The 25,767-nt window shown below is 52.5% G+C and overlaps 6 protein-coding genes across 10 annotated transcripts in view; 4 read left to right on the top strand and 2 right to left on the bottom strand.

Moving 5' to 3' along the window:
* The first annotated feature begins 239 nt into the window (after nucleotides 1–239).
* On the top strand, nucleotides 240–2,154 carry XBP1 (X-box binding protein 1). Of its 3 annotated transcripts, none has more exons than XM_026685529.2 (5): nucleotides 240–500; nucleotides 578–674; nucleotides 773–877; nucleotides 953–1,158; nucleotides 1,280–2,154. In XM_026685529.2, exons 1-5 carry the CDS (start codon nucleotides 340–342, stop codon nucleotides 1,467–1,469), a joined length of 759 nt encoding a protein of 252 aa, XP_026541314.2. In that variant the 5' UTR covers nucleotides 240–339; the 3' UTR covers nucleotides 1,470–2,154. The 3 variants fall into 3 exon arrangements, with proteins under 3 accessions (XP_026541314.2, XP_087798614.1, XP_087798613.1); XM_087942488.1 differs by having other exon boundaries at nucleotides 1,049–1,158; XM_087942487.1 differs by having other exon boundaries at nucleotides 773–1,158.
* A 1,186-nt stretch (nucleotides 2,155–3,340) lies between these two features.
* CCDC117 (coiled-coil domain containing 117) lies at nucleotides 3,341–6,144 on the bottom strand. Its single transcript, XM_026685526.2, is given in 5 exon segments — nucleotides 3,341–5,241; nucleotides 5,411–5,528; nucleotides 5,531–5,559; nucleotides 5,643–5,801; nucleotides 5,893–6,144. Coding segments are annotated over 5 exon segments (744 nt in total). The 5' UTR covers nucleotides 6,075–6,144; the 3' UTR covers nucleotides 3,341–4,985.
* Nucleotides 6,145–6,161: 17 nt separating this feature from the next.
* LOC113423944 (solute carrier family 2, facilitated glucose transporter member 11-like) lies at nucleotides 6,162–15,117 on the top strand. Of its 3 annotated transcripts, none has more exons than XM_087942485.1 (13): nucleotides 6,162–6,179; nucleotides 7,368–7,469; nucleotides 8,386–8,484; nucleotides 9,773–9,933; nucleotides 10,325–10,449; nucleotides 10,663–10,792; nucleotides 10,887–11,035; nucleotides 11,381–11,568; nucleotides 11,939–12,049; nucleotides 12,141–12,242; nucleotides 12,462–12,534; nucleotides 13,106–13,233; nucleotides 14,379–15,117. In XM_087942485.1, the coding sequence occupies exons 2-13, from the start codon at nucleotides 7,422–7,424 to the stop codon at nucleotides 14,577–14,579; spliced, it is 1,515 nt and encodes a 504-aa protein (XP_087798611.1). In that variant the 5' UTR covers nucleotides 6,162–6,179; nucleotides 7,368–7,421; the 3' UTR covers nucleotides 14,580–15,117. The 3 variants fall into 3 exon arrangements, with proteins under 3 accessions (XP_087798611.1, XP_026541304.1, XP_087798612.1); XM_026685519.2 differs by lacking the exon at nucleotides 6,162–6,179 and adding an exon at nucleotides 6,220–6,377; XM_087942486.1 differs by lacking the exon at nucleotides 6,162–6,179 and adding an exon at nucleotides 6,226–6,243.
* A 413-nt stretch (nucleotides 15,118–15,530) lies between these two features.
* HSCB (HscB mitochondrial iron-sulfur cluster cochaperone) lies at nucleotides 15,531–17,017 on the bottom strand. The gene is given in 7 exon segments (XM_026685527.2): nucleotides 15,531–15,794; nucleotides 16,036–16,083; nucleotides 16,201–16,345; nucleotides 16,422–16,511; nucleotides 16,617–16,713; nucleotides 16,796–16,881; nucleotides 16,884–17,017. Coding segments are annotated over 7 exon segments (654 nt in total). The 5' UTR covers nucleotides 16,980–17,017; the 3' UTR covers nucleotides 15,531–15,702.
* Nucleotides 17,018–17,030: 13 nt separating this feature from the next.
* Nucleotides 17,031–24,438, top strand: CHEK2 (checkpoint kinase 2). Its single transcript, XM_026685522.2, is given in 15 exon segments — nucleotides 17,031–17,279; nucleotides 17,282–17,302; nucleotides 17,453–17,577; nucleotides 17,675–17,822; nucleotides 18,604–18,694; nucleotides 19,000–19,108; nucleotides 19,742–19,798; nucleotides 20,075–20,136; nucleotides 20,625–20,724; nucleotides 21,227–21,313; nucleotides 21,452–21,615; nucleotides 22,115–22,230; nucleotides 23,254–23,339; nucleotides 23,722–23,802; nucleotides 24,302–24,438. Coding segments are annotated over 15 exon segments (1,530 nt in total). The 5' UTR covers nucleotides 17,031–17,080; the 3' UTR covers nucleotides 24,386–24,438.
* A 254-nt stretch (nucleotides 24,439–24,692) lies between these two features.
* The window catches only part of TTC28 (tetratricopeptide repeat domain 28), a 31,095-nt gene continuing 30,020 nt past the window's right edge, over nucleotides 24,693–25,767 (top strand). Inside the window, exons 1-2 of the mRNA XM_087942492.1 lie at nucleotides 24,693–24,834; nucleotide 25,722. Of these exons, the coding sequence (XP_087798618.1) occupies nucleotides 24,740–24,834; nucleotide 25,722 (96 nt within the window). The 5' untranslated portion in view covers nucleotides 24,693–24,739. The remainder of the gene's footprint in view (nucleotides 24,835–25,721; nucleotides 25,723–25,767) is intronic.

The following is a 25,767-nucleotide window of genomic DNA, read 5'->3' on the forward strand; positions in this document are numbered from 1 at the left end:
AGCAAACCCGCCCCCGCTCTCCCTCGCCGGCGTCGTTCTGCGACTGCGCGAGTGCGGCCGGCCAGCGTGGCGCTCGGCAAAGGCCAGAGGCTTGCGTCAGACTCCCCTCACGCAGTCGCGCCCCGCCCCTGCCTGCTAGAGGCCAATCGGCAAGCGCCCCCGTGGGGGGTGTCTCCTGGAGGCAGCCAATCAACGAGAGCCACGGCGTGAGATATGCCCGGGAGCCGCGGCAGACCGCAAGCGCAGACGGTTCGACGCACCAACGGAGCCGCTCATTTCGGTGGATCGTCGTTCGTGAAGCAGCAGGAGGAGGAGGCCGAGGCCGCCACCGCCGGCGGGATGGCTCCGCTGCCGGGCCCTGCAGCGCCGCCGAGGCTCCTCCTGCTGCCGGCCGCATCGACGGCTCCTGCTCCTGCTCCAGGGGCTCCCTCGCCTTCCCCGCCGCCCCGTAAGCGGCAGCGCCTGGCGCACCTCAGCCCAGAAGAGAAGGCCCTACGCCGGTGAGGCCGCGACCGGGGACCGGGCGCTGCGTGGCGCCACGCGAACGCTTCTCACCGCCTCTCTGTCTCCCCTCCAGGAAGCTGAAGAACCGCGTGGCGGCGCAGAGCGCGCGCGACCGCAAGAAGGCGCGCATGGGCGAGCTGGAGCGGCAGGCCGTCGAACTGGAGGCCGAGGTGGGGCGGGAGGGCTGCCGGGCGGGGCGGGGAGGGCTGCCGGGCGGCTGGCGCTCTCTCACCGCCACGCGCGCTCGCTCTCTTTCTTTCTCTCGCAGAACCAGAAACTGGTGGCCGAGAACCGGCGGCTGCAGGAGCGCGCCCACAGCTTGGCGCGCGAGAACCACGATCTGCGCCTCCGTCTCGGACTTCCCGCGCTGAAGGTGAGGGTCAGCAGGCCGAGGAGCCCCGCCAGGGCGCCTGCCTCCGCCCGTCTCACCAAGGACCCTTCCCCGCAGGTGGAAACGCAGGAGGAGACAGCAAGCATCGCCCCTGGGGGGGCAGAGACCGGGTCCTCTGAGTCCGCAGCACTTAGACTACGTGTTCCTCCGCAGCAGGGACAGGCCCAGCAGTCTTCTGCCTCCACAGTGGGGGAGAGGAAGAGGAAGAGGATGAAGGTGGCCTCCCTCTGGGCACAGACAGCCTGGCTTCTTCAGATGCTGAGGTGGGTAAAATTAGCTGCTAACCTTCCTGTTCAGTGTCCAGTTAGAAGCGAATGTCAGGGGGATTCTCTGAATCACCTGTGCTAACCAGCAAAATTGGGGTGGGTATCTGTTCTCTTACAGTCTGATCTCCTCTTGGGCATTTTGGACAGTCTGGATCCAAACATGTTCCTGCACTGCAGCAGCTCCCAGGCAACCTTCTTTGAAAAGCTGCAGCAGGAAGTGTGTGGAGAAGCAGCTGTTCCCTTACCTGCCTCCACCAGCCCCTCCTTGGGGCCTGCACCACTCAAGCAAGACGCCATTAATGAACTGATCAGGTTTGATCATGAATACACCAAGCCATTCTTCCTGGAGATCATATCGGAAGCAGCCACCCAGACCAGTGCACTCCTGGAGGAAGTGGTGGCTTCTCCTCCCCTGCAGGCCCCTGTCTCTGTGAAGGAGGAGCCTGCAGATACCCTTTTGCCTGACCTGGGCCTCTCCCATCTGCTCTCCTCAGACCAGAGGCCTCCCTCACTGCTGGATGCAGCCAGTGACTCGGGCTATGAAGGCTCACCCTCCCCGTTCAGTGACCTGTCCTCTCCTGTGGACACAGATTGCAGCTGGGAGGAGGCCTTTGCCAAGGAGCTCTTTCCTCAGCTGATCAGTGTGTGATAGCTTTTGGACAGCCCTCAGATGGACAGGTGTTTTGGAAGAAGATTCCTCTTGAAAGTGTTTCATCAGATTCCTAAGTATTGCTTCTTTTTTTTGTATGTCATCAAGGTGTTCCATAGCCCTTCCAAGAAATGAAACCGCCACTCAAGTCAGCTTTGTTGGAAAAAAAGAAGGGATCCTGCTTAGGGAGAAATTGCTAATCCCTCTCAGTAGCTTCTCCTCAGTGGGTAAATAAAGGCGGTGGGGCAAGATATTATGTAAATATACATGTACCGCTTTTTTTGAAAGTTATTTTCTGGCAGCATATTTAAACTTGCTGTAATTAAAATGCAGAGCAAGTCGTATCTTTTTCCTTCCTTTGTTCTAAAGTGGGAGGGAGGTAACAGTGGAAGATCATTCAGAAAGAAGGGGAAATGTATTGGTCCGTTTAAGGTTCTGCACAAACTCTGCCATTCATATTACTTTGACAAACTAGTTCAACTAGCCATAGGTAAATACACATGCATTCTTAGCCATATAAACTATTACTTGAAATAGGGCAATCTAAACAACGATGTGTGCAAAATTTAGGGAAGGTTAAACCTTGGGCAGCCATCACTCAAAAGTAGCAACTGTGTAGAACACATTTTCTTCTGTCTGTCATCCTGCCACTAGCTCATGAGTGATACTGTATACTGTTGTCTCTCTGGATGGTTGCTGCCCAATTGTATGCTTGAATGTCCTTAACAAGTGGAAGTGGTTCAATTCTGCACTGATGGAATGGTAGCTACAGACCTGGGTTGACGCAGCAGCTACCAAATATTGCAGAAGCAGGGAGAAAAGTTCTCATTTGAACCAGGGAACCATAGGAAGCACCCAGCTAAATCTTCCACAAGCTGAGCAATAGAAGGCTACAGTGCAAAGTTGCCATCCCTGCATAAGGGGGACTGTGTGGCATTTTCTCTTTATAGGCATGGAGAAGGGTTAGCCGAAATCATTTTGGGATTTCCACAGAAGGTCTCAGTGTACAACTACTCCTTGGCTAAAGACTAAAATGCTTAATTACCTCAGAACTTTCTGAAAGTGTCTGGCAAGCTTACCTTTTCAAGGCCCCTTCCTCATGATGGTGTTCAGGCCGAGTGATGTAATAATCTTAGTGTTGCTTGTTTGCAATTCAGTTGCTTCAGTTGCCACATATATCAGACAAGGACTTGTTGCCTATCATTATCTGACAGTAATTTAGCATTCCAGTTCATTGGAAGGAGCTTTTTGCCACTAGTATTGTGCTACGAGCTAACAAATCAGTAAGCCAGAGCCTGACAGCAACCTACCTCTATCACCAATGGTTATATGTTGTTGATTGATCTTGAATGTTTACAAGAATGTGACACCTGGTACATTCCCTGACACAGAAGACTAAAGCCTGGCAGTTCACAAAGTCCCAAAACAGATCCAACAGAGGTCAAAAGGATTTTGAAACCTCAAAAGTAATCTTAATAGCTTTCAACTATGTAAACCACTGAGAGCTGAATTGATTACAGCAAAGTAAAAGGTAGTGACAAATCTTTAGTATTTGTTAGCAATGTACAGCATTTACATTTTTTTAAAAAAAAGTGTTTATTGACATACAAATTGTGATTTGGCCCAATGGCAGGCAGACCACAATGCAGTGTTGCTGGTTTCTATATTAACAATCCAACAAAAACACTCCCAGAATTCCCATCTCTCAGGCAATTCTTGTTCCACAAACGGGTGCCCATCTTTCCCTCAAAAAAATTACACTGTTGGTTGGATACACTCAAAAAGATCTTTTTATCCATGAGTGAGGTGGGTAATTTCAAGGCCAATCCAACAATTGGGGATGTTACTTTATGTGCAGTTGAAGGAACGGATGTCCTTTTTTCCTTACACCAGAGCAAAATCTAACCAACATTAACATGAACAGCTCTGATAAAGGCAGATAGATTCCTTGGTTTTACAAGATGTAGGCAAAGCCAATTCCCACCCTGTGATTGCTTAGCACTTGTGCTCTCCCTGTGAGAGCTGGTTTCTGATCTCAGTACACAGAAGGGCTATCTGGCTCCTCTAAGATTACAAGCTTTTAGTGTGACATGGGCTTGCTACTCAACAAACAGAAGAGAGGCACAAAGGCTTTTGCTAAATGAAAAGGTTACTTAAAAGCAGAGGCAATTTCATGAAATAGCAATATAAAGAATTGAGTTGTAAACATCAGAATAGACTTGCTGAGATCTGCCCCACGTTAAGTTTAAAAATGATTATTAGCTATGAAGGCTAATACATTTTGGAACCAAGAAAGTATCTGCAGAAAATTGAAAATAGAACTAAAAATGCACAAGCTACTTTCAACTGTCCTTCACAGGGGAAAAAATTAACTGAGGTTGCCTTTCCTGGCTTTCTTGTAGGCAGTGTGTAAAGCTTGAGATTTTCCTAGAAAAACTATTTCCTATACATAAAAATTCCTGCAATAATCTTCATTTTACAGTGGTGCTGTAAGAATTTCAGAGCACTAGGCTGCCAATTGGCTCCTTGACCATACAAGAAGCTAAAAAGTGCATAATATGATAACTTAGGCAGTCTGATGTTTAACTGGCGTATTATCTACCAACAGCTGTGCTCAGCTAGGTTGCCACAACCATATCTATTTCCCTCAGTGCTACTAGTGCCCACTGAGATTCTCAAGAGAGGAACCACAGGACACAGGCCTTTTGCCAATGTAAATCACTCCATGCAATAGAGCCTGCAAGTCAGTGCCACCAACTGATCTTGAGTTGAAGAAGGATCTGTATCCCCATGCCTGAACAGACATATGTTGCCAATAGCTAGAACAAGGGAAATACAGGGGCTCAAACTGAAAGGCTGAAGCAGAAATGAATGCTGTATTTGTCACAAGCAATCAGATTTCTTAACCAAAACCCAAATTCTAGATTGGTGCTCCAAGAAAACAAGGCTTCCAGTTTAGTGGGCATAAAGGATGGGACATAAGGTTTGGCATCTCACTGTAAAAAGATGACAAGGTGCACACAAAGAACCAGCCAGCTTATTTTCAGAAGCCCCAAGTGCCTTCCCCACATCCTAGATTTATAACTAAGCTCCTGGGGATTCCTGTAGAACGGCACCTTTCAATCTCTGCTTGTCCAGAAAGTAAAGATAAAGCAGCTTGCTTCGTTCCCTTCTTCTACAGCTCCATCTCTTCTTCTGCAGGCCCATTTGATCCACCTGCCCCGAACTGGGCCAAGGGCATTTCTGCTTGCTGAGACTGTGTCAGGAATTTGTCTGTCTGTGAGGGAAAGGCAGCTTCCAGGGCTGCTAGCTTTCCAAGGCGTCTTTCTGTGACCAATGGCTTGTAGCCCTTAATAGAAACCAGACCTCCTTTTTCAGGGAGAAATTCAGGGAGAGGCTTCCAAAGCACCAGCTCCATTGATGGACGGCTCCTGAGAGAAAGCACTACAGTCAAAATCAATCTCTGGGGAACAGCCCTTGCCCAGGCTGCTCCGGGTCTTTCCTCTAGGGCAGGGGTGCTCCCACACCCAAGGGGGCAGCTCCTAAGATAGTTGGGATTCAATTCCCCCCTTTCCCTGTTGGAGCCAAAGCTATACGTACATGGACTCAATGATTTTCTTGGTCAAGTTTCCTTCGTAGTCTTGCTTCAGTCCGGTTTGCAGCGTGTGGGACAGGACCAGGATGGGCAGGTGGCCCTCGGGCCGACCTGCAAGTCCTCCTCCTCCTCCTCCTCCTCTTCCTCGGTGATCCTGGCGGGGAAAGGAGGAAGCCCCGTGAGAGGGAAGCGGGTGGAGGGCGACCTCTACGGCGGGAGGGCGGGCGGGCGGCTCACCTGTCCTCGATCTCCTGCAGCCTCCGACGTGCAGCTTCGCATTGCTGCTCCGGCCCGACCTGCTCCATTTCCTCGCAGGGCGCTTCCGGCGGGCCGGGAGTCGCCCCTGCGCAGCACAGCCACCCCGCCGCCGCCGCCACCTTCTTGCCCGGGGGGCACCTGGGGAGATAACAGCGAAGAGGCTGGCATCCGGCGCCGCGGCGGACACCCCGCCTGCCTTTCTGCCTGCCTGGGGCCCGGCCCTGCTCACCCCTCCGGCTCTTCCTCCATCCGGTGCTTCCTCCAGGCGCGCGGCGGGGCGCTGGTCGGGCTGACCGACGAGCCCCGCACGCCGAGCGGAGGTCTGGCCGGCCCCAGGGTGGCGAGGCGGCGGGCGCGGGGCCGCGGGGCCAGCGGCGGCGGGAAGGAACTGGGCAGCGGCCCGGAGGCCATGGCGGTGCTGGCCGCTCCGCTTTGGTTTTGTGAGGGGTGGGGCCGCCGCCGCCAGGCGGGCTCGGGCACGGGCACGTGACCCAGCCGCGCCGCAGACGCCGACAGGTGACGGATGCGCGCGCGAGGCTTGCCGGGAGTCGTAGGCGCTGCGCGGGCCGGGAGGTGGCGGGTGGGGGGCGGGTGCGGTATAAAGCGCGCTGGTCCCTTGGCTGGCAGTGTTCAGCCCGAGCCGCTCGGAGGTTGAGCATGGAGCGGCAGCCGTTGGTCCGCTGGTCCGGAGCCCGCAGGAGTCCCGGGCGCCAGGTGAAGGGGGGGCGGCGAGACCCGCGCTGCTCTTCGGCGGGACAGCGCTTAGTTGCTTTCCGAGCGGCCCGAGGAGCTCTGTCGCTGGGAGAGCTCCGTCCCCTTTGGCTGCGGGTCTCCGGGAGCTTCCAGCCCCGTTCCCAGGCACCGGCGCCGACCTGCGGCCGCAGCATTGGTGCTTCGGGCGACCCGCAGCCAGGTCCTAACCGAGGCTGGGGGCTTTTAGGAGGGCGGTGGGGTGGACTCGATCAAAGCTGCCCGCTCTCTCCCTTTATCTGTTTTTTACCTCGCCTTTATGACTTTGTAGGTAACTCAAGGCAGTGAATATACCTAATGCTTCTCATTTCCCCACCACAACAACCCTGTGGGGTGGGGTGGGGCTGAGAGAGAGAGGGACTGTCCCAACATCACCCAGCCGTCTTTCACGGCTAAGATGAGATGGGTCTCCCGATTTCTAGCACCTTCATCACTGGATGCGCACCGACAGTCTAAGCGCTGAGCTTCTCTTTGAGACCTAGATACATGCCATCCCACTTTGCACCAGCGTTAGAATAGAATAGAATATAGACTACTAGAATATAGACTAGACTTGAATAGAATATTGAATTGAATTGAATTCTTTATTGGCCAAGTGTGATTGGACACACAAGGAATTCGTCTTGGTGCAAATACTCTCAGTGTACAGAAAGAAAAGATACGTTAGCCCAGCGTAACCATGTGCTCTGCGAAGAAATGCTTCCCTTTATCCGGGGATCTCTCTTGGTCTTGTTCCCCTGGGTGTCCCCCATGGGTTTTCCAGTCTGAAGAAGGGAAGAATAGCCAGTGTATGCCGTTTTTCCATCCTGGGAATATTTCTTCCTTTCTCCCCCGCGTAACCTTCTCTGACTTGCTGTCTTGTAAGGGAAATGCCCCAGCCCCATTTTCTTATAAGGAACTGTTACAGCCCTGAATGATGTCCTTGGTGACCTCTTTTCTTTTTTTCTCTCTCAGCTCAGTCGTGTATTTCTTCAGTTGCTTTTACCAGCCCCCTGCCAGAAAAAACAGATGCGCCTCCAGGTGGATAGGAATAGTACTTATGGTCTTTGGGGCAGAGTAAGTATTGTCTCTGCATTAAGAAAAACGGATGCCGGAAAGAAGATTGGGGAGTGACTTTAGACAATCCATCTGCATTATTACAAGCAGGTGTCATGGGATTGTTGTCTGCTCTTGGGGAGATGGTTGCTTGAAATGCTGGGGGGCAGGGGGTGCATAGAAGGCTTGCTGGTTATCAGAGCAATGATGAAGCAGGCCTCACCTTCTGTTTTGGCTTCTGCAAATTCTCTCTGGGGTTCCTTCTGTATCACTTTCCATGGATTAGCCAGGAGGAAAAGGTGTCACAATGAGTTCCTCTGTGTTTTTTGGGAACAGCTGAAGCTTTGGGATTTTCTAAGGGGGAATATCTCTAACTGCCACCTTTTCAGCTGGGCTTTTATCCTTTGAAAAATATTCTAGCTGTTGGTAAAAAGGAGGTTGCCTCCACCACCTGCTCTGCCTGCCATCTGATAAATCCCCCAGTGGCCAAAGGAGCTTCCCACACATATGAAAAGGCAAGGTTGCTGCCGAATAGGGAAAGACAGACCACAGAGAGTGGGAGAAGAAATAACAGCATGATCTTCTTCCACTATTATTTGCTCTGTTTGCTTGTTTCTGTTTTGACTTATTTGTTGTTTAGCATTTAATAATGTATATAGACAGTTACTTTCTTATTGGCTTTCTACTTATTAGTTCAGACCTGTGGCTGTTACTGATGGTCCAGCCACAGGCTGTGATTTTCTTCTGATGCGTTTTCCTAGGCTGGGGGAAACAATAGCTCAGATTTAAAAAACCAGTTATCCATCCCACGGCTCCCAACAGGTCTGGCGATCTCATGCTCTGCCAAACCCAAACAACTTTTGTTTGAGCCAGAGTGGGGTGCTCATGGTTGTCAGCCCTCCTTGACCATGGCATTTGGGACTTCCTCTTTCTATAGCTCCCAACCTGGACCCTCCTTGGCACCGTGTGTGCAGCTGGCATTGGAGGGACCTTTCAGTACGGATACAATGTTTCTCTTATCAGTGCCCCCACTCAGGTAAGGCCTCCAAAGCATCTTGAAGGGCTGTTTGTGGCTGCTCTGCTATAGATTCTTCTCTTCACACTTACCCAACTCAGAGGAAGCAGGGTGAAAGGGTGCATGAACCAGCATAGACTTCTCATAGCCCATGATTTATGTGAAAAAGGCTCCATGTCCAGCTGGGCTGAAAATGCCCAAGGTCCATTGCCTGATGATGAAGGCAGGAGGTGTGGAATGGCTGCCAGGACCCACATAAGATGCAGGAGACATGGGTGCAAATATCTGCCACATTGTCAGGAATACTGTGTGGGCATCACTATCGGGGTAACTGACCCCCCCTTCTGCTATGGTCCCCCATTCTGGTTCATCTAACCATTTTGGGGAGAAATGCCAAGCCGTGGGATCCCATCCTGTCCCAGAGTAACACCTCCTCCTCCCCCAGCCCCAGCACTACTTGAGAAGCCTCTCTGGAGTAAAGATCAGAGCAACAAGGCCAAAGAGGTCTGGTGCCAAGGCAGCTGACTCTTCCTGTCTCAGATGATTCCCTCACGAATTAAACTGTGCAAGATTGATTTAATGCAGTGTTTCATGCTTCCTAGGACAATTAAAAACAAAAGTAACCGTGGAGGGACAACAGCATGTGCTAAACACATGCGTATGCATAGGTCACACTGAGATGGAGACTGACAGGCTGAGCTGCAGTTCAGGAGATCAATCCCAATACAGCTGGATGGGACCCCTGCTCAAGCAGGAGACCCTATGTGTTTTCAGACAGGTGGCTAATAAACAGATAATTAACAAAACCGGCCCTGAAATCCAGAGGCTGCCCCGGGGCTCCTTCTGTGAGATGCACCTAGCAAGCCCAGGGAATGTAGGAAGAGGAGTGAGGAGTCTCCTCAGAAAGAGGACCTCTGCAGCCAGGACCTCTGGAGGAAGTGGAAGGAGTCCATGGCCATTGTCTAGCCACTGGGCGCAAGGCATGCTAGATCCTTGGATGGCAGCTGTTCCCTGAACGTGTTTCCCTGAATCTCTAGCTTAGTGCTTCTCAACCTTGGCCATTATAGAATGTGGAGATTCCAACTCCCAGAATTCCCCAGCCAGCACGTGGGGCATGTCAGAAGTTAGGTCTCCAAGATGGAGAAGAAAGGGAAGAGGTGGATTCCTAGCAACTCATTTAGCCTCGTTTCTGACAAAAGTGTTGTGCTCCTCTGCTTGACTGAGGGTATGTGTGTCCCAGGCAGCCTTATCCCAATACTGGCGATGGGAAGTAGGAAGCACCCACATTATTCTCCTTTTGGGTTTTCAGCACATCCACAAGTTCCTCAATGATACCTGGCAGAGCCGTTACCAGACCAAGCTGAGTTCCAGCACACTGACTCTTCTCTGGTCCACCATTGCTTCTATTTTTTCCCTAGGCGGGTTCTTTGGGGCTCACCTTGGGGGCATCATGGCTGGCTGGCTGGGCAGGTGAGCATAATCATTCCTAGAGGCGTGCTACCTTTGCTCTTGGGCAATTCCTCCTCCTCTAAAGAGTTGAGGGAAGTGGACAGGCCCTGGACTGTCCTTTGTCTTTGCCAAAGAGCGAGGGCCTGGCCTGACTTGACATTCCCTGGGAACTGCCCCATCAGAGGAGGGAAGAGTCATTGCAGGGATGGGTTCCATGCTGTGGCTGGAGGGGTGGTGAGCCTGACCAAGTGGCAGCCATGCACCAGCCCATGCAGGGAGGAAACATTCTCTATTTGAAAACCCCGAGTCGCCGGCTGCTTTTTCTGCTGTCTGACCTTCTCACAGCCTGTTCCGGGGTCTCCTGGGTTCCCTTCTGTGACTCAGCTCTTCTGACTCCCTTCTCCTTTGGCAGGAAAGGAACTCTGCTGGTGAATAACCTCCTTGCCCTCTTTGCTGCTGCCCTGATGGGGGCCAGCTTCCCAACGGGGCTCTTCGAACTGCTGATCGTTGGGAGGTTTCTGATCGGAATGAATACAGGTAAAGCATTGGATTTTGTCTCCAGAAAACTGCATCCAAGATCCACCCATAATTAATGAATTGGGTGCTTCATGTGAAAGACCAACCTGTACCAGGTGTGCAGTTCATTGAGGACAGTGGTGCTTTCCTTCCGTCAGTGGCAGCCTCTCCGCTACAGGTCCTTTCGGAAATGGATGGGGGAAAACTGCTCCTGAGACCCTCTTCTTTTTTCAGGCATTGGACTCTGTGTGCAGCCTCTCTATATAGGTGAAGCTGCCCCCAGACACCTTCGAGGGGCCATGGTGATGGGCAGTTCCATCTTCCTGACAGGAGGGATTTTGACCGGGCAAGTGATGGGTCTAAGGTGAGTGTCAAACTCTGGGTCACTGGGGCCCCAGTGTAGGGAACCGCTGGCTGCCTCGGGTCCTGAAGAGCTGCCTTTGTGCTGCTTCCCACAGGGAGCTGCTGGGGGGAGAGGAACACTGGCCCTTCCTCCTCTCGAGCTGTGGCCTGCCTGCCATAATCCAACTCCTGAGCCTTCCCTGCTTTCCAGAGAGTCCCCGTTTCACATTACTAGACCGAGGGGACGAGGCCAAGGGCATCAAAGGTAGAGTGGGCTGTGGCCTTTGGCAGCCATGCCTCCCAAACTTCCAAGATGGAACTGGGCACATCCTTTCAGGTCGGGGAGCAGCTCCAAGCCAGCAGCTCCTTAGCCAGAAAGAAATGCTCCCAAATCTCGCCCATGTCTACAGGACAAACTAGGGGTGGAGGAGCTCTGAGCAAGTCAGTCCCCATCACTTCAGTAGAGCCACACCCAGGGAAGGAGAGCGACAGCCATGGGAGGTGAACCTCAGTCAGAGGTTCCAGACACTTCACCTCCTGCTAGACCTGCCAAGTGGCCTCAGGTGGGCCTGGATCTCCATCCCGAGGCTGAACCCTGTTTTTCTCCCAGCACTGAAGCGCTTCCACGGTCCTCTGCACTACCAGAAGGAGCTGGAGGACATCCAGAGAGAGAACTTTGCCCTCGGAGGGGAGAAGGCAAAAAAGCCCTGGGAGCTCTTTGCTGACCGTAGCATCCGCTGGCAGCTGATTGCAGTCATCTGTCTGACCATGGGCCAGCAGCTCAGTGGGATCAACGCAGTGAGTGCCAGGGCACCCTTTGGCAGGAGCCACCGCCCAGCTCCTGCCGCAGCCAGATTCCCCCACAGCTTGGAACCAAAAACAGGATGGGAATGGGTGCTCAGCTCTTCCATGCAGCAGCTGCTGCTCTCCAAGCACCTCTGGCCGAGATAACAGGGGACACGTAGCAGCTGTGGGAGTTGGATCCCTTCCTGAGCACTGGCAGCAGTTCAAAGGCAGAGCTGTGGCCGTGCAGTTTAGTCTTTGGTCTTTGTGGCGAGCTGCAATCCAAAACTGTTTCTGTGGACGCGGGACAGAGCTGTTCCCTGCTGGCGACCCTGTTGGCAAGCGAAATGTCTTTCCTCATTGAGTTTTTTGTACTTTCTCTCAGATTTACTTTTATTCCAGTTACGTCTTTGCAGAGACAGGGATTCCCCCCGAGAAGATCCCCTATGTAACTTTAGGTACAGGGATGTGTGAATGCCTCACTGCCCTCATCTGTGTAAGTAGTAGAATTCAGGGTTTCTGTGTGGCCACAAAGGGATTGTTTGCTCACTGAGTGAACAAGTGGCTTTACTCTCCTCCTCCTGCAGGGCTCGCTAGTTGAATCATTGGGGAGGAGAGCTTTGATCTTGGGAGGCTACTGCCTTATGATGCTTTGGTGCATCATCCTGACCATCTCCCTGACCTTCCAGGTAATTGGGGAACCTCCCCATTTCCAGCTCAGGGGGTGAGCATACCCATTGGCTCACTGCACCCACCTGCAGGACTTTTTGCAGCAGTGGCTGTAAATGCTGACCATTACCTACCACCTGCATAGTACCAGCCATGCCACACACACACCCCCCTTGGCTCACAGACTTTTCCCACTAGTTAGGAAATATATAACCTGTTGTCCTATGCTTTCTCCTCAGGTTTATGCATGGGCACCATACCTGAGCATGGCTTGCATATTTGCCTTCATCTTGAGCTTTGGCCTTGGACCAGGTATTGTTCTTTTATGATTACAGTGAAATTCACACATGCAAGGCTGCAGGGCCCTGTAGAGGCTGAGGAGGCCTAACTTGGGGGAGACCAAACCAGGAGCTCTTCTTGCTTGGTTTTTTTTTTCCAGCCTGGATAACACGTCTCTCTTATATAACCTTAGAATCACCAACTAAGACCTGGAGGTACTGCATACATTCATTTATGCCGCTCTGACTATAATATTTGCTTTGCATGCTTGCCTAAGCGGTTAAGAGGTGGGTAGGGAATGACTTTCCAAGGTGCTCGCTGGACAGATAGATTTACACAAGGTGTCTTCATACACCTCCATTCAAAAAATTTTCTGACAAGGAGCCCAAGATGGCAGCTACTGAAATTCTTTACTCTGCTTTGGAATAAAACATGAGCTTCATCCATCTTTCTGCATAGACCTGAAGCCAACTTCCCCCAACAGACAAACTCATAATCTGTTAGCTTTCTGCTTTATGTCCCACCATGCCTGACAGAAGGTTGAACTGGCCTACGTCCTTTGCAATGTCTACTCCCTCTGTCTAACAAGGGCCCCTTCCTTCAGGTGGCGTGACAAACATTTTGACGACCGAGTTGTTCATGCAGTCCTCACGCCCTGCTGCTTACACCATTGCAGGATCAGTGAGCTGGCTGAGCTTCTTCGCTGTTGGCATGCTCTTCCCCTTTATTGTGGTACGTTGGTAGTTTCATGAAACTCTGGTTCCAGCCTTGTGCTTTGAATTATTTTGATCACTTGTGGTTGACTTAGCTTCCAAGGGACACAAGGGATTGACTGATTGGACTTGTCATTTCCTCTGAAGGTATACAGAAATGACACACGAGGGCAGGTTGGACTAAAGACCTCCAAAGTTCCTTCCAGCCCTATGATTCTATGACTCTATACTTTGTGGAGATGTTTAGATTTTTGATCAAGTGGTGGTCCAAGTTTAAATATTATTCAGCCTACAAACATTTCCTCTCCAAAGTCAGGCATGAAGTGAATTGAAGCTTGACACCTGAGAAAAAGAATCTGCTTTGGCCCTCATCTCTTTCAAGGAAAGTCTCAGACCTGCCACAACTTAAACCTCTAAATAAAAATGACCCTTGCTCCATTTGTTGGGAAAGGGATATATGTTATTAAAGATCAAGTTTATTGCAGTAGTGCAAAGCCAGAACTGAAAATTTCGTGCCAAAATCCCTACTTTTCTCTCCTTTAACTGTCTCTCATTGCCCACCCCAGTGCAAACAATCTGGTTCAGACAAGATGTTTTCGTAACAGTCAGTCCAAGCATAGTTTGGGAAGTGGACCTCTCCTCCTTCCAGCTGGGTGACCTTGAGGCAATGCTTTCATTTCCCCAAGCATTCTTCCCTTCCCTTCCCCCAGTTCACGACAGTCTGTCACTGCATAGCAGCGAAGCGCAAGGAAGCATAGTAAGGTGGCAGCTGAAAGAGGCTCAAAAAAGGCTATGGTAGAAATCATGCCATTGGTGGGCATCTCTGACCAGAAAGGTTTTGGTTGTGGGACAGCTAAGTCTCCCTTCTGCTCGGTTAGAAGCCGTTCTTAATTTCAGTATGGAACTTTGACAAGCAGGTTAATGAAAACATAATTTGTGAAATACAACTGCAGAAATAGGAATGCCTGCTGCTTCCTGGTGTGCCTTCAATGACATTCCCCCCTCCATACAGCTTGAGGTGATGTTTGGACCAGGACAGGAAGCTTGGTTGGCTATAGCCAAAGACTACAGTTGACACTAGTCCAACTTGCCCTGAGGGTATGGGTATGGGAGTCATTGCAGCTTTTCCTGGTCATTCACATTTTACCTTTTTGTTTTTTTCAGAAAGGCCTGAAGCAGTACTGCTTCATTGTGTTTTTGCTAGAATGCAGCGCAGTGGCCACTTTCGTTTTCTGTGTTATTCCTGAGACAAGCAACAAAACCTTTCTAGAAATTAAGAGAGAATTTCACAAGCTCAACTTCAGGAGAGCCAAAGAGCTGGACGAAGAATCACAGGAGAGAGAGCAGCTTTGCCTAGAGGTCTAAGAGCTGGTTTGGATTTGGGCAATGAAGACGCCACCCCAAGAGGCTCTCTGGGAGCTGGTCCAGAGGGGCTGCACCCTTCGGAGCCCACCAACTACCCAGCAGACCCTGGTGGAAGGCAGGGGAGTCTGTGCATCGAGCTTATCCACCCCCCCCCCCCACCCCTCTAGAGAGCAGGGCCTGTTCAATAAAGGACTGCTTCTCATCTGGCTCCTGTCTTCACATTTAGAACAGAGCTGAGCCATGCCATCAAGGGGATGAATGCAGGAAGAGCTGCTGAGAGTGAAGTTGGCAGGGTCGACATGGCAGCTGGCCTCCAAAACACCATTCACCGATCAAGCTTGTTGCACACAGTAGGGGCATGCTAGAAACAGGAACAGTTGGGAGAGAAAATCAAGAGGGAAAGGCTCACACTGGAGAATACATGTTAGGATGCCATACATATTATAATATGGCAAGATCTTGAGTACTCTGGGCAGAATGAAAACTCACAGCATTTTAATTAGGAAATGTGAAGGAAATAGAGGCTTATAAATATGCACAACATGGAAAAATTATCAGAGTTGTGAGAACCCCACTGCCAGTAGGAGGGGACCCCACATCTTGTTGGTAGTCCTTGAGCAAAGCCAGTCTTCAGCCCTGGTGTGGCTCCAGGGCTTGGTCACTCAAATGGCAATCAGGGCACATGTGACTACGAGAAACTTTCCTGAACAGTTTTGGGCAAGTGGCCACATGCCCCTTTAGTCCTGGCAACCTCTGTGAATCCACCCTAGCATGCCCTAGACTCCCGGCTGCAGGGCTAAGGGTAGGACAAAAAGGCCCCCTTCCCTGCCCTCATGCCTACCATCCTGCAGAGCAGTAAGGGCTCTCCAAGCATGGTCGGCCTGCTTCCACCAAGAGAGATGCAAGTAGGTGCCATCTTGGCCAAGCCCCTTTCATACACACAAACTGAAATGGATCCCCAGAGCGCCTTTATTTTGATTTGTGGTCTCCCTCACAGGCCGTTTCTCTTTCTGGCCCACAAGCAGAGAACCTGCCCGCCCCCCTCAGTCTCCAAATGGCTCCTTGGTGTCAAGGAAGTGACAAGCCAAACTGCATCACAGATTGCCCTAAACAGGGTGAGGGATCAAGAAGGGGCTTTCTTTTCCTTCACCTTCTCCTCTAGGTTCGCAAAGTATTTCATTTTGCACAAGAGTCTTTTGGCCTTGTGAAGGTCATCTGAAATTACAAGACCAGAACAAGCTTTAAAAAGTTAGCACAGATGCCAAAATCCCCAGGCCCAGTGTACTACTACGCTGGGAAGTTAGGGAAAAACTCGAGGAAGGAAAGCAGGATAAATAGCTGTTGCTAAGGAACCTGCGTGGCTGTGTGGAGGGCCAAGAGTGGGATTGAGCTGCCTGCCCCCTGCCTGCCTGCAGCCAGACCAACCAACGCTCCCGCCCACCTGGTCTCCTCCTACCTTGCTCGAAGGCCCTGCTCACCTCCTGCACCAGAGCTTCTTGCTTTGCTGGAAGAGAGAAGAGGAGGAGGAGGAAACCCCGCAGCCTTCGGGCCCCTCGCAGGAAAGCTCAGAGGAGCCTCCCCTCCTCTCCCGCCACCCGAGGCCGCAGAGGCTCCCACCGACCTGCCAGAAGGCGCTCCAGCCCAGGCAGGTTCGCTTCGGAATCCGCGGCCGCCAGCTGCTCGTTCAGCTCCAGGACCTCGGCGAGGAAGTCGGGCTCGGCCTCCGCATCGCTGCCCGCCGCCAACTCGACTCCGCGCAGCTCCAGCTGGCAGGGAGCAGAGGCCGCGGTTCAGGATGGACCCCGCCGCCCCCGTTCTCGCCGCCCCGTCCCGCCGCCTTACCAGGTAGAGGCCGCGGCTGAGCGGGCTGCGGAGGGTGCCGTAAGCCAGGTTGACCAGGGCGGCGTGCTGCTCCGAGAAGCCGCGCTCGGCCTGCAAGGCACGGAGGGGTGGTCACGGCGCCCGCCCCGTCGCGGGGTCAAGGGCCTCGGGCCCTCCCAGCCCAGCCCCAGCGGGGCTCCTTCGACCGGCTCCCACCTGCGCTCGGCGGCTGAAGCGGTCCGGGTGCAGCGAGCGCTGCAGCGCCAGGAAGCGCTGCCGGAGCCGGGCCAAGTCCAGGGAGAAGCCGCGCGGGCTGCGGGGAGGAAGGAGCGTCAACGGGAGCCGCTCCGCCCGCCGCCCGCTCCGCCCGCTCCTCCCGCCCCGGGCGCCCTCACCAGCCCAGCACCCCGAAGAGGTCCGTGCGGGGCTCCGGCGGCTGCAAGGCGCGGCACGAGGGGCAAAAGCCGGGGCCCGCCGCCCCCTCCCCCTCAGCGGGGCCCCGCAGCTCCAGCAGCAGCGCCCGGCCGCCTGGGATCGGGCCCGCCGCGGAGGCCCCGCGCGCAACGCCCGCCGCCACATCCGCTCAGGCAGGCAGGCAGCAGGCAGGCAGGCGGGCGCCCCGCCCCGCGCAGGCGCAAGGCGGGGAGGAGGCGCGGAAGGGCTCCCGGCGCTGCAGCCTCATGTCCCACGCGGAGTCGTCGCCCCCGCGGGCGGCCGGGACGCAGTCGAGCCAGCCGCCGTCAGGCTCCTTGAACAGCTCTTCCTCGGGCACGCTCAGCTCCCTGGAGACCCTCCCCGCGCACGACCTGCCCGCCATCCCCGAGGAGCAGGAGGCGGAGGCGGCGGAGGCACCTCGGCCGTGGGGACAGCTCTTCGGCCTGGCCGGGGCTTTCCCGAGTGCGGTGCGTAGCCGGCCCGGGGGCTTTGGCGCGGCTGCAGGGAAGGCTGGGCGGGAGCAGGCGGCTCGGGACGGACCGCTTGACTTGGGCGAGCCGCCTCGTGTCCCTCTTCTGCCCGGGCTGAGCGGAGCCGCTCTTCTTCTCTCCGCTCAGTCTGCTTGAAGAACGAGTACTGGTTTGGCCGCGATCCCGGCTGCGACTACAGCTTTTCCGGGCTGGATCTGCCCAGGAACGAAACCTACCGGCAGTACAGCAAAAAGCATTTCCGCATCTTTAGAGTAAGCCCCTGGGCTTGGGGGCTGCCCCCTTGGGGCGCTGGGTCTGCCGGCTGCCTCCTGTCGATGGGAGCTGACCGAAGTTTGCTCTTCTGCTAAGGAACCGGGACCTCGGGGCTGCTTTGTGACTTACCTGGAAGACCAAAGTGCAAATGGGACCTTTGTCAATGACCGCCTGGTGGGCAAGGGCAGGAAGATTCCTCTGGCCCACGTGGCCAAAATTGCCCTTTCTCTGCCTCACAACAAAGGTAGGCAGACCTTGCTTGGCATGCCCAAAAGCAGGAAGCACGGAAAACCTACTTTTGTGACAGGTACACAGCACCCCTTTCAACATTTGTTCTCTGGAGCAGCAGAGCCGGAGCAAACTCGGAAGCCATCTTAAACTCACCTGGCACACCTCACATGCCCAGGGCTGGACACCCATCCCACTCTGCCCCAAAACGATGCAACCTAAACATAAATGCATGCCGCGGGCACCCCAGGCAGGAACCCTGCAGAGAGTGTGCCAAGCCCTACCCTACCAACCAAAGTGATTGAGGCAGGGCCTCTGCAAGATCACCTCCTGGCTCTTCCCATTCCCCCTTCAGGTGATCCAGCGCAGGGAATGCAGTCTAAGTGTCTGGGGCAGGATCCCCGGGCACCAGGGGTTACAAACTGTGCTCTGCTCCCTCCCACCCACACAAATTGCTCCCTGCCAACTACACTTCCAAATGCCTGTCTAAGCAGAGCAGGAGGAAGTTCTGACAAGATACTCAAGGCTTCAGATAGTATCTAGCTTTAAGGAAAAGGGGTGAGGGTATGAAGTAGACTCACGGTTAGATATTTGGGGGCAAAAGCTCCTACTAGATGGCCACAATTTGCCTTGAATATTTCTGCATTTGCTGGTTTTCTCGGGCCCTGAAGATAGCCTTGCCCTTTAGTCATTGTCCATGTTCAGCCACCTCTGTGGTGTGGCATGGCAATGATTGGGTTGGGCAAAGGGGCATTGTGCCATTTGTAACAGGAGTGCCCTCTCTGCTGCTTTCCCAGTATTTATGTTCTTTGACCTGGACGCCGGGCATCAGCTGGAATACCCCAAGGAAATGCAGAAGAAATACATCGTCTCAAAGAGGCTGGGCAGGTTGGTGGGAAAGATCCCTTTCTTGGGAGGCAGGTTGGTTTCAGCATGGGTCTCCCTCAGCTGGAAAATTTTAAATTCATCTTTCTGCATCGGCTTCAGCTGCTCTCATGCTGTCTGGGCAGAATAGATCATAGGAGAACCAGATGAGGCCGGAGAGCTAAGCTAAAGCTGCCCATAGCTGCCCCTGGTCTCTGTGGGCCTGCCCTTGAGTCTCCCCTGGGCCCAGGGGTGTGTGGTGGGGTGGGGAGGAAAGTGAGAACAAGACTGCTAGGCACCACAGCAACATTTCCTTCTATTTCTGTTAGTGGGGCCTGTGGAGAGGTGAAGTTGGCCTTTGAAAGGGACACCCATAGGAAAGTTGCCATAAAAATCATAAAGAAATCAAAGTTTATGACTGACGTTTTGCCAGAAACAGTAAGTCTTTCCATTTTGTTTGTATCCTGGAGTATTGCTTCCCTGATTATATAGGCTGCTCCTTGTCTGTTGATGCAACATATTTGTGCATTATCTGGCTGGGTGTTTGTGGACTCTGTGTAGCCTCCATGCCTTTACTCCATGTGTGTTTTTCACTAGAGGTTGATGCAGGAAGAAAATGTTGACTGGTCTGTTATCTTGCTCAAACCCCTCGCCCTCCGCCTTGAGGGAACCCCTTTGTAAGACCAAGGGACTTAAAACATTTATCTAAATGCATAATTTTTCAACCAAGCTCTCAAACTGCCCCCCCAACCACTCAATGGATGGGTACGGTCCTGTAGAAAAGGGATGGTAACAGCTTTGCTGCACAAATAAGCTTCATTTGCCGGCTTCTGTTCCCGCTTTTTAAAGCCAAGCGCTTTTCTACAAGAGCTGCTTTGTCTGACTGTCTCCCTTATAATTTTCAGTTCAGCCCAGGCATTTTTATTTCTTTTCCTCTGATTTTTGCTTCGTTACAGCAGCCACTCTTATCACTATCTTGGGCCCTGTTTTGTTTTGAAATTGTTTCCATTTAAAGAGATGAGTTCAAACTGCAAGGGTGACTTTACATTTTGATGCTCCATTGTTTAACAGCAGAGCAAGCCCTTTAACATTGAGACAGAAGTGGGGATCTTGAAGAGGATCAACCACGTGAGTGACACTTCAAAGCGAATAGCATATTCTGAACTGGTTTTGCTCCTCTTCTCTTTTGATTGGAACTAAGTTACTGGTAAGGTTTCTGGAGAAGTTTATTTGTTTTAAAAAGACTCTGATGTTCTTTTTTTAGAGCATACTGTACTTAATCAGATGACACGTATCTGTACGAATGGATTCACAATCCCTCTTTTTAAAAGCAAAACAAAATTGCTGTTTTAAATGCTTTTTGCAAGAGTCACTTCTGAATGTTGTCTTTCTTTTTCTCTGCAGCCTTGCCTAATCAAGATAATAGATTTCTTTGAAGGAAAAGACTTTTACATTGTGTTGGAATTGTAAGTTGTAGTTCTGGGTTTCTGTCTGTGACCCATTGCAATTCAAATGAGCGTTCGGGATTCCCAGAAAACAGCAATATTTAGAAGATGAGCTGGCAAGGGTGAAGGAAAAGAAAGAAAAGGTATCTCTAAAAGAATTGAATAGTATCTCAAGGCCCAATTAACTATAGGAAGTAGAGCCCATCTCTGTCTTTGTCCAAGTGCTGCTTGAAGGCTTATTACCTTGGCACCTGATTTTGGAGGTCCAGGTGAGGTGTCCCAATCCAGGTGTGAACAATCCCTTGATCGCAAATGCTTGTGACTGGAACAACTCTGAGGTCCAGCAAGCCAGGAAACAGGTCAGGTCAGCTAGGGTCACCTGTAAATTCTTCTAATTTCAACCTGAAGAGCCTACCTTTCCTGCTTGGCTTTGGGTCTCCGTGCATGACCTTGACATGTGCTTCTCAGGAAGAAAACAAAGCCCTTCACCTTCCCTCTAATCTTTTCAGGATGGAAGGTGGGGAACTGTTTGACAAGGTTCAGCGACCAGCACGGCTCAGTGAAAAAACTTGCAAACTTTATTTTTACCAGATGTTGTTGGCTGTGCAGGTAATTGTGACAATATGAACTGGGAGTTTGGCTGGTGGCTCAGCTGCAGTATTTTCTGTGGCATCTTTGCTGGGTTTGCGGTTAAGAGGTGGGTTTATGCTTTGCATTACAATCAAGGATGTCAAACTCGCAATGTCACATCACATGATGTATCACTTTCCCCCTCTTCGCTAAACTGGGGATGGGCGTGGGCGTGGCCAGCACGTGATGCATCTGGCCCATGGACCGTGAGTTTGATACCCCTGCATTACATCAAGAAGGAATGGGGGGGGGGTGTTTAACCCCTGGGGAGCTCTCAGATAGGTAATTTATGGCTTAAAGCACAAACAGAAGTTAAACAGAGCTGTGAATAGCAGTGAATAGTAATCAGCAGACCACCAAAGCTTATGCCTTAAAAGTAAACCATGTCAGTTTGAAAAGGGGCTACCAGACTCCTGTCTTTCTTTTTTTTTTTTAAGTCTATTTATTCTATGGTTCTTCCCCTTTTTGGTATTCTGCAAAGTACCTTCACAAACATGGCATAATTCATCGGGATTTGAAATTGGAGAATGTGCTTTTATCATCTAGGGAAGAGAACTGCCTTGTCAAGGTAAGTAAGGAACTGCCTTCCCCTCTGTGCAAATTCCTTTTATATCAAGAGGACAAAGTAAGATGTACATTTCTCATGAGATTGAACAGGCACAAGAACAAGTTTTATTTCAACTGTTCTCAACTTTCTTTATAAAAGATTACAGATTTTGGGCAATCCAAGATCATTGGAGAAACTTCTCTTATGCAAACATTATGTGGCACTCCTGACTACCTAGCTCCAGAGATTCTAAATTTTGCTGGAACAGCTGGATATGGACGGTCTGTGGACTGCTGGAGTCTTGGAGTGATTCTCTTTATGTGGTAAAAAAGTTTAGTATGGCTGGTAAAATACTCAGCTTCACCTCCCATCCTTCACCAGAACTAATCCTGTACCTTGGTCCAAAGTCAATGAGACTGGAATAATGTCTGGGTGAGCCTCCACCCTACCCCCCCCTACCCCCACCCCGGGGATTGCAGAGCATGGCAGCCCCAGACCAGAGTACAGATCTCTTTGGCATTGCAAGCTAATGTAGAACTTAGCTATGCTGGAGAGAGAGGAGCCATCTTTCATGGCCAAAACCCACCCTGCACATTCTGATGAGGGCCACGGTTTGAGGAGTGGTGAAATTTTAAGACCTGTTTGGGAAAGATTGTTTTAAAAATCAATGCACCTGTTTTAGGATTTACACTACAGTTGTCATATTTCTTGTGACAACAGAGGTGCAAAACCTGGCCAAAGACGGCTTTGAGGACTATGAGCTTCAGTTGTCCCGTTATAAAAGGAGTAAAGCAGGACATTTCTGTTCTTCCTTTTGTTCAGCCTTTCTGGCTACCCACCTTTCTCCAAGAAAAGTGCCTGTCTCTCTCTGACACAGCAGATCACCAGCGGCAACTACTGTTTTGTTGAAGAAGTATGGAAAGATGTATCCAGAGATGGTATGGCAGTGCTTCTCAAGGAACTGGGAGGACACAGAGACGGGGAATATGTGGGGAGAGAGTGGGTTGATTGCTTCTGGGGCACCAGTCAGTCAGCATACCTTTGTCTGAACTTTTGAACTTGCCCAAAAGTTTGCAGCCTTCCCAGCCTTGGAATCCCATTCCGAGTGAACCTCCAAGGAAGAGCCCAGCGGAGGCACCCAGGCCTCTCTGTCCTGAAGAGACCTGAGTGGGAACTTTAGACATTGCCATTGATTAGTACTGTTACCTTGAGAAGGTACCAAGATGGGGAAGTCTCGTCTCCGGTGAAGGCCTCTAAAGGCACTGGGGAGGTGGAGCAGAATGGCGAAGGAAGAGCCAGAGTGCCCCTCCTGCAGCCTGCTCTGTCAGTGGCGACAGATTGGCAGGAGCTGCACTTGGAGACACTCCAGGGTAAAAGACAATATCTTCACCCGGGTTAGGAGAGAGCAAGAGCGAGACTCTTCCATGTTTAGATGGTACAGGAAGGTGAGGAAAAGAAGTAGAGGTGTTGTTGATGGGGATCCTTGATCCTTTCTCTCTCATGTTGCGCTCATGTTAACAGAAGGTTACTCATGGTGTGGTTATTTATCTATGCAATTTGGAGGCCAAATGACTCTGGACAATTTACACTTTAAAAGCAAATAATAAAGTTGAAACATAACATATGCATCCAAAAGAAAAAAAAACCACATAAACAAGTCCCAAAGCCCAACCACATGGCCTGGGAGCACAGCCTGGCGTTCAAAGACATTCATCGGGGTTGGAGCCATACAGACCTCTCTGGAGCTGCTGTTCCAGAGGGCAAGATGGGCTTCCTAGGTTCTGATAGATGGCATTGTTTGGGCAAGGGGGTTAAGTTCTCAGTTGCTATCACAGTTCCAACAGGAGAGAGGGTAGCGATGCAGGGATGCCATAGGGCAAGGAAAGCCTCCATCAGCAGCATCTATGCACCATAGGAAGGTGGAGTTTCCCTGATTTTGACAGCCTGTTTCCTTGTTGCAGCTTTTGACCTGGTTCAGAAGTTGCTAGTTGTGGACCCCACCAGGCGCTTGAAAATAGAAGAGGCCTTGGAGCATCCCTGGCTGCAGGTAGGGACCAAGGTGGCTTGCCCGTTTGTGAGGGATCTGCCTGCTTGCTGAGGAATTTTCCTCTAGGGGAGATTGGAGGACGAGGAGGAGTGGGGTGGTTCCTCAGGAAGAAGAATGAGGCAGGGAGTGTGCCTGAGCCCTGTTTTGTCAAATTCTGGCCCAAAGGTGAAGAGAGGTAGCAGTGAGCCAGATCTAGGAAGCCAAGCAAGATTCAGGCTTCCTTTCCTTCTGTGGCCTTTTCTCTTCTTTGCTGTGCTCTGTAGAACGCCACTTAGCCAGAGAGGGTCTCCTGTCATATCATTCAGCATTCTTGATTGGCCAATGTGCATGTCGGCTGTCCCAGGGCTTCCCTTAAATCTGCGTTCACATGTGTTCCTCCTAGGATGAACATATGAGGCATATTTTTCAACAGTTACTTGCTCAAACACAGGACGTGAGAGTTAAGCCTGAGCCTCTGACTTTGGTAGGTATTCCTGGCCTTTGCTTTTGTTCTTGAAAAAGGGACCCAGCAGCTCCACGATTTTAAGCCTGGCTTACCAAATAACACTAAGTCCACGTCTGGTGCCCACGTGTGCCATTGAGCGTGGGCTAAAATGTTTTCTAGTGCTGGGGGACACAGGCCCAACACAGGCTTTGTTCTGTCCTCCATATTGTGTTTGAACATCTGAAGGCCTTTCGGGGGCTCTGCTTGGCTGGGGACTTAACATCCCCTTTGGCTCAGTCTCCAGTCCCACAAAGAGCTAACTGTCCTGGCCATCACCAGCCATAACACCACATGCAACAGAGCTGAAACAATGAAACTGAGGGCACGGAGATGTGGATCGCTCGGGGGCAGCTGTTCTTGGGCATCTCTTGGGCCACAGCTCTTGTTCCTGGACATGGGGCTTGCACCAGCCTCTGACCAGCAGAAGAGGGGGGTTGCTCTGCAAGAAGTGACTGACGTGGCTTCCACCCCTTTCCAGGCGCCTCCAGGCAGAAAAAGAGACGAAGAGGACGAGGAGGCTGGACCTTCCAAGAGGCAGAAAGTGCAGCCGGGGCCTTCATGACTGCCTCAAGCCCCTTTTTTAATATTAAAAACTGTAATAAAACTTGAGAACCAGCTGCGCCTTGCTTGCATTCTTGGGCTGCGCAGCTCGGCCAAGCGACCGGCTGAGTCCTCCGGGGGCCCCCGGCGCGGGCGGGGGCTGGCACCGCGGACCGCCCCTTCCCTGGCAGCCGAGCTGGGAGGGCTCCCTTCAACTTGGGGAAAACTCCGCCAGGAGTTGGGAGGGAGGGAGGGGGCGGGGCGGGGGTGGTCCTGCCTGGCTATCCTGCGCGGCGCAAGGCGGCTCCCCCTCCAAGCGGCGGCCCGACCCGAAAATGGCGCGGGGGTCGGCTGGGGGCCGGCGGCGCTGAGGGCCATGCAGCGGCAGGAGGCGGCTCGGAGCGCGTGGCGGCGGCGAGGTGGAGGCGGCGGCGGAGAAGCAGCAGGCTCGGGAGAGCCGCCACTCGCCCGGTGAGCCGCGGCGCGCGACCGGCCTGGGGCTGCTCGCCCCGAACAGTTCGGCCGGTCGGCTCAGGGCGCGCGAGATCCGGCCCACGGGCACCGGCAGCTCGGCCCCACTTCTGGCGCGGCCAGGCAAGAAGGCAGGCAGCCCGGCGGCGATCCCCGAAAGCTGGAGCCGGAGGCCCGCGAGCGGGGAAGGCGCGGGGGTCTGGCTGCGCTTCGCGGCGGCGTCCCCTAGTTGGCTTGACTTGGCCGGTTGGTTTGCGCAGCGAACCAGGTGCGAAGTCTGCCCGAAGGAGGAAAGGCTTGCCCGCCAAGAAGGCCCCGGGGCGGGCGCGGAGAGCTGCCTCATGCAGCCGCTTCGGCCGGACCCCACATCGGCCTTTCTCGGCCGCGGCTGCTTGGAGCCGAGGGCGCTGGGCTCCGAGGGGCGGCGGGCTGCTCTCGATCCCTTTGCCCCCCCCACCTTCGCTGTGCCCAAATCCTGGGTAGGCAAGGCTGTCCCGCCCACTGTGTCGGTGGGTTATGGAAGGCCTGAAACGTCCCCTTTGGCTGCAGGAGCAGCGCCGCCCTCGCCTACCCGCTTGCCGAGGAGAAGCCTCAGCGGCCTCTCTTGCAGAACCTGCTCCCTGCCCGACTTCAGGTCGCTTGGAGGGCCGCCTGGCCCTTGGGGAGCTTGTTGCCACAGAAGCCCCCGTGCAACAGATATGATATTTTCCTTCCCACTCATATTTGGGGAGCCCCAATGCTTAATTTATTGAGGAAACGCTGTTTTCTCCCAAAGTGCGATGAGGAGGTGGAAGCTTGCAGAGCTGAAGAGCTGTCTAAATGACCTTATTCAACCCTGAGTGAAATCGAGTTGTCATTTCACAACTGGGGTGATGCTCTCCGAATAGTGTTTTATTGCTACTCTAGCCTGTCTTAAACAGCTCTCCCAGGAAA

Source organism: Notechis scutatus, chromosome 13, assembly GCF_049901735.1.
Source record: "Notechis scutatus isolate UNSWTSFEM ecotype Mainland chromosome 13, rNotScu1.2, whole genome shotgun sequence".
In the NCBI taxonomy this organism is placed as follows: domain Eukaryota; kingdom Metazoa; phylum Chordata; class Lepidosauria; order Squamata; family Elapidae; genus Notechis; species Notechis scutatus.

Excerpts from the sequence above, each read along its gene's own strand:
- LOC113423944 (XM_026685519.2), top strand. The coding sequence starts at position 6,321 with ATGGAGCGGCAGCCGTTGGTCCGCTGGTCCGGAGCCCGCAGGAGTCCC. Across the intron at positions 10,450-10,662 it reads TCTGATCGGAATGAATACAG|GCATTGGACTCTGTGTGCAG; the intron begins GTAAAGCATTGG and ends TTCTTTTTTCAG. Across the intron at positions 12,535-13,105 it reads GAGCTTTGGCCTTGGACCAG|GTGGCGTGACAAACATTTTG; the intron begins GTATTGTTCTTT and ends CCCTTCCTTCAG.
- XBP1 (XM_087942487.1), top strand. The coding sequence starts at position 340 with ATGGCTCCGCTGCCGGGCCCTGCAGCGCCGCCGAGGCTCCTCCTGCTG. Across the intron at positions 501-577 it reads GAAGAGAAGGCCCTACGCCG|GAAGCTGAAGAACCGCGTGG; the intron begins GTGAGGCCGCGA and ends TCTCCCCTCCAG. Across the intron at positions 1,159-1,279 it reads TGGCTTCTTCAGATGCTGAG|TCTGATCTCCTCTTGGGCAT; the intron begins GTGGGTAAAATT and ends GTTCTCTTACAG.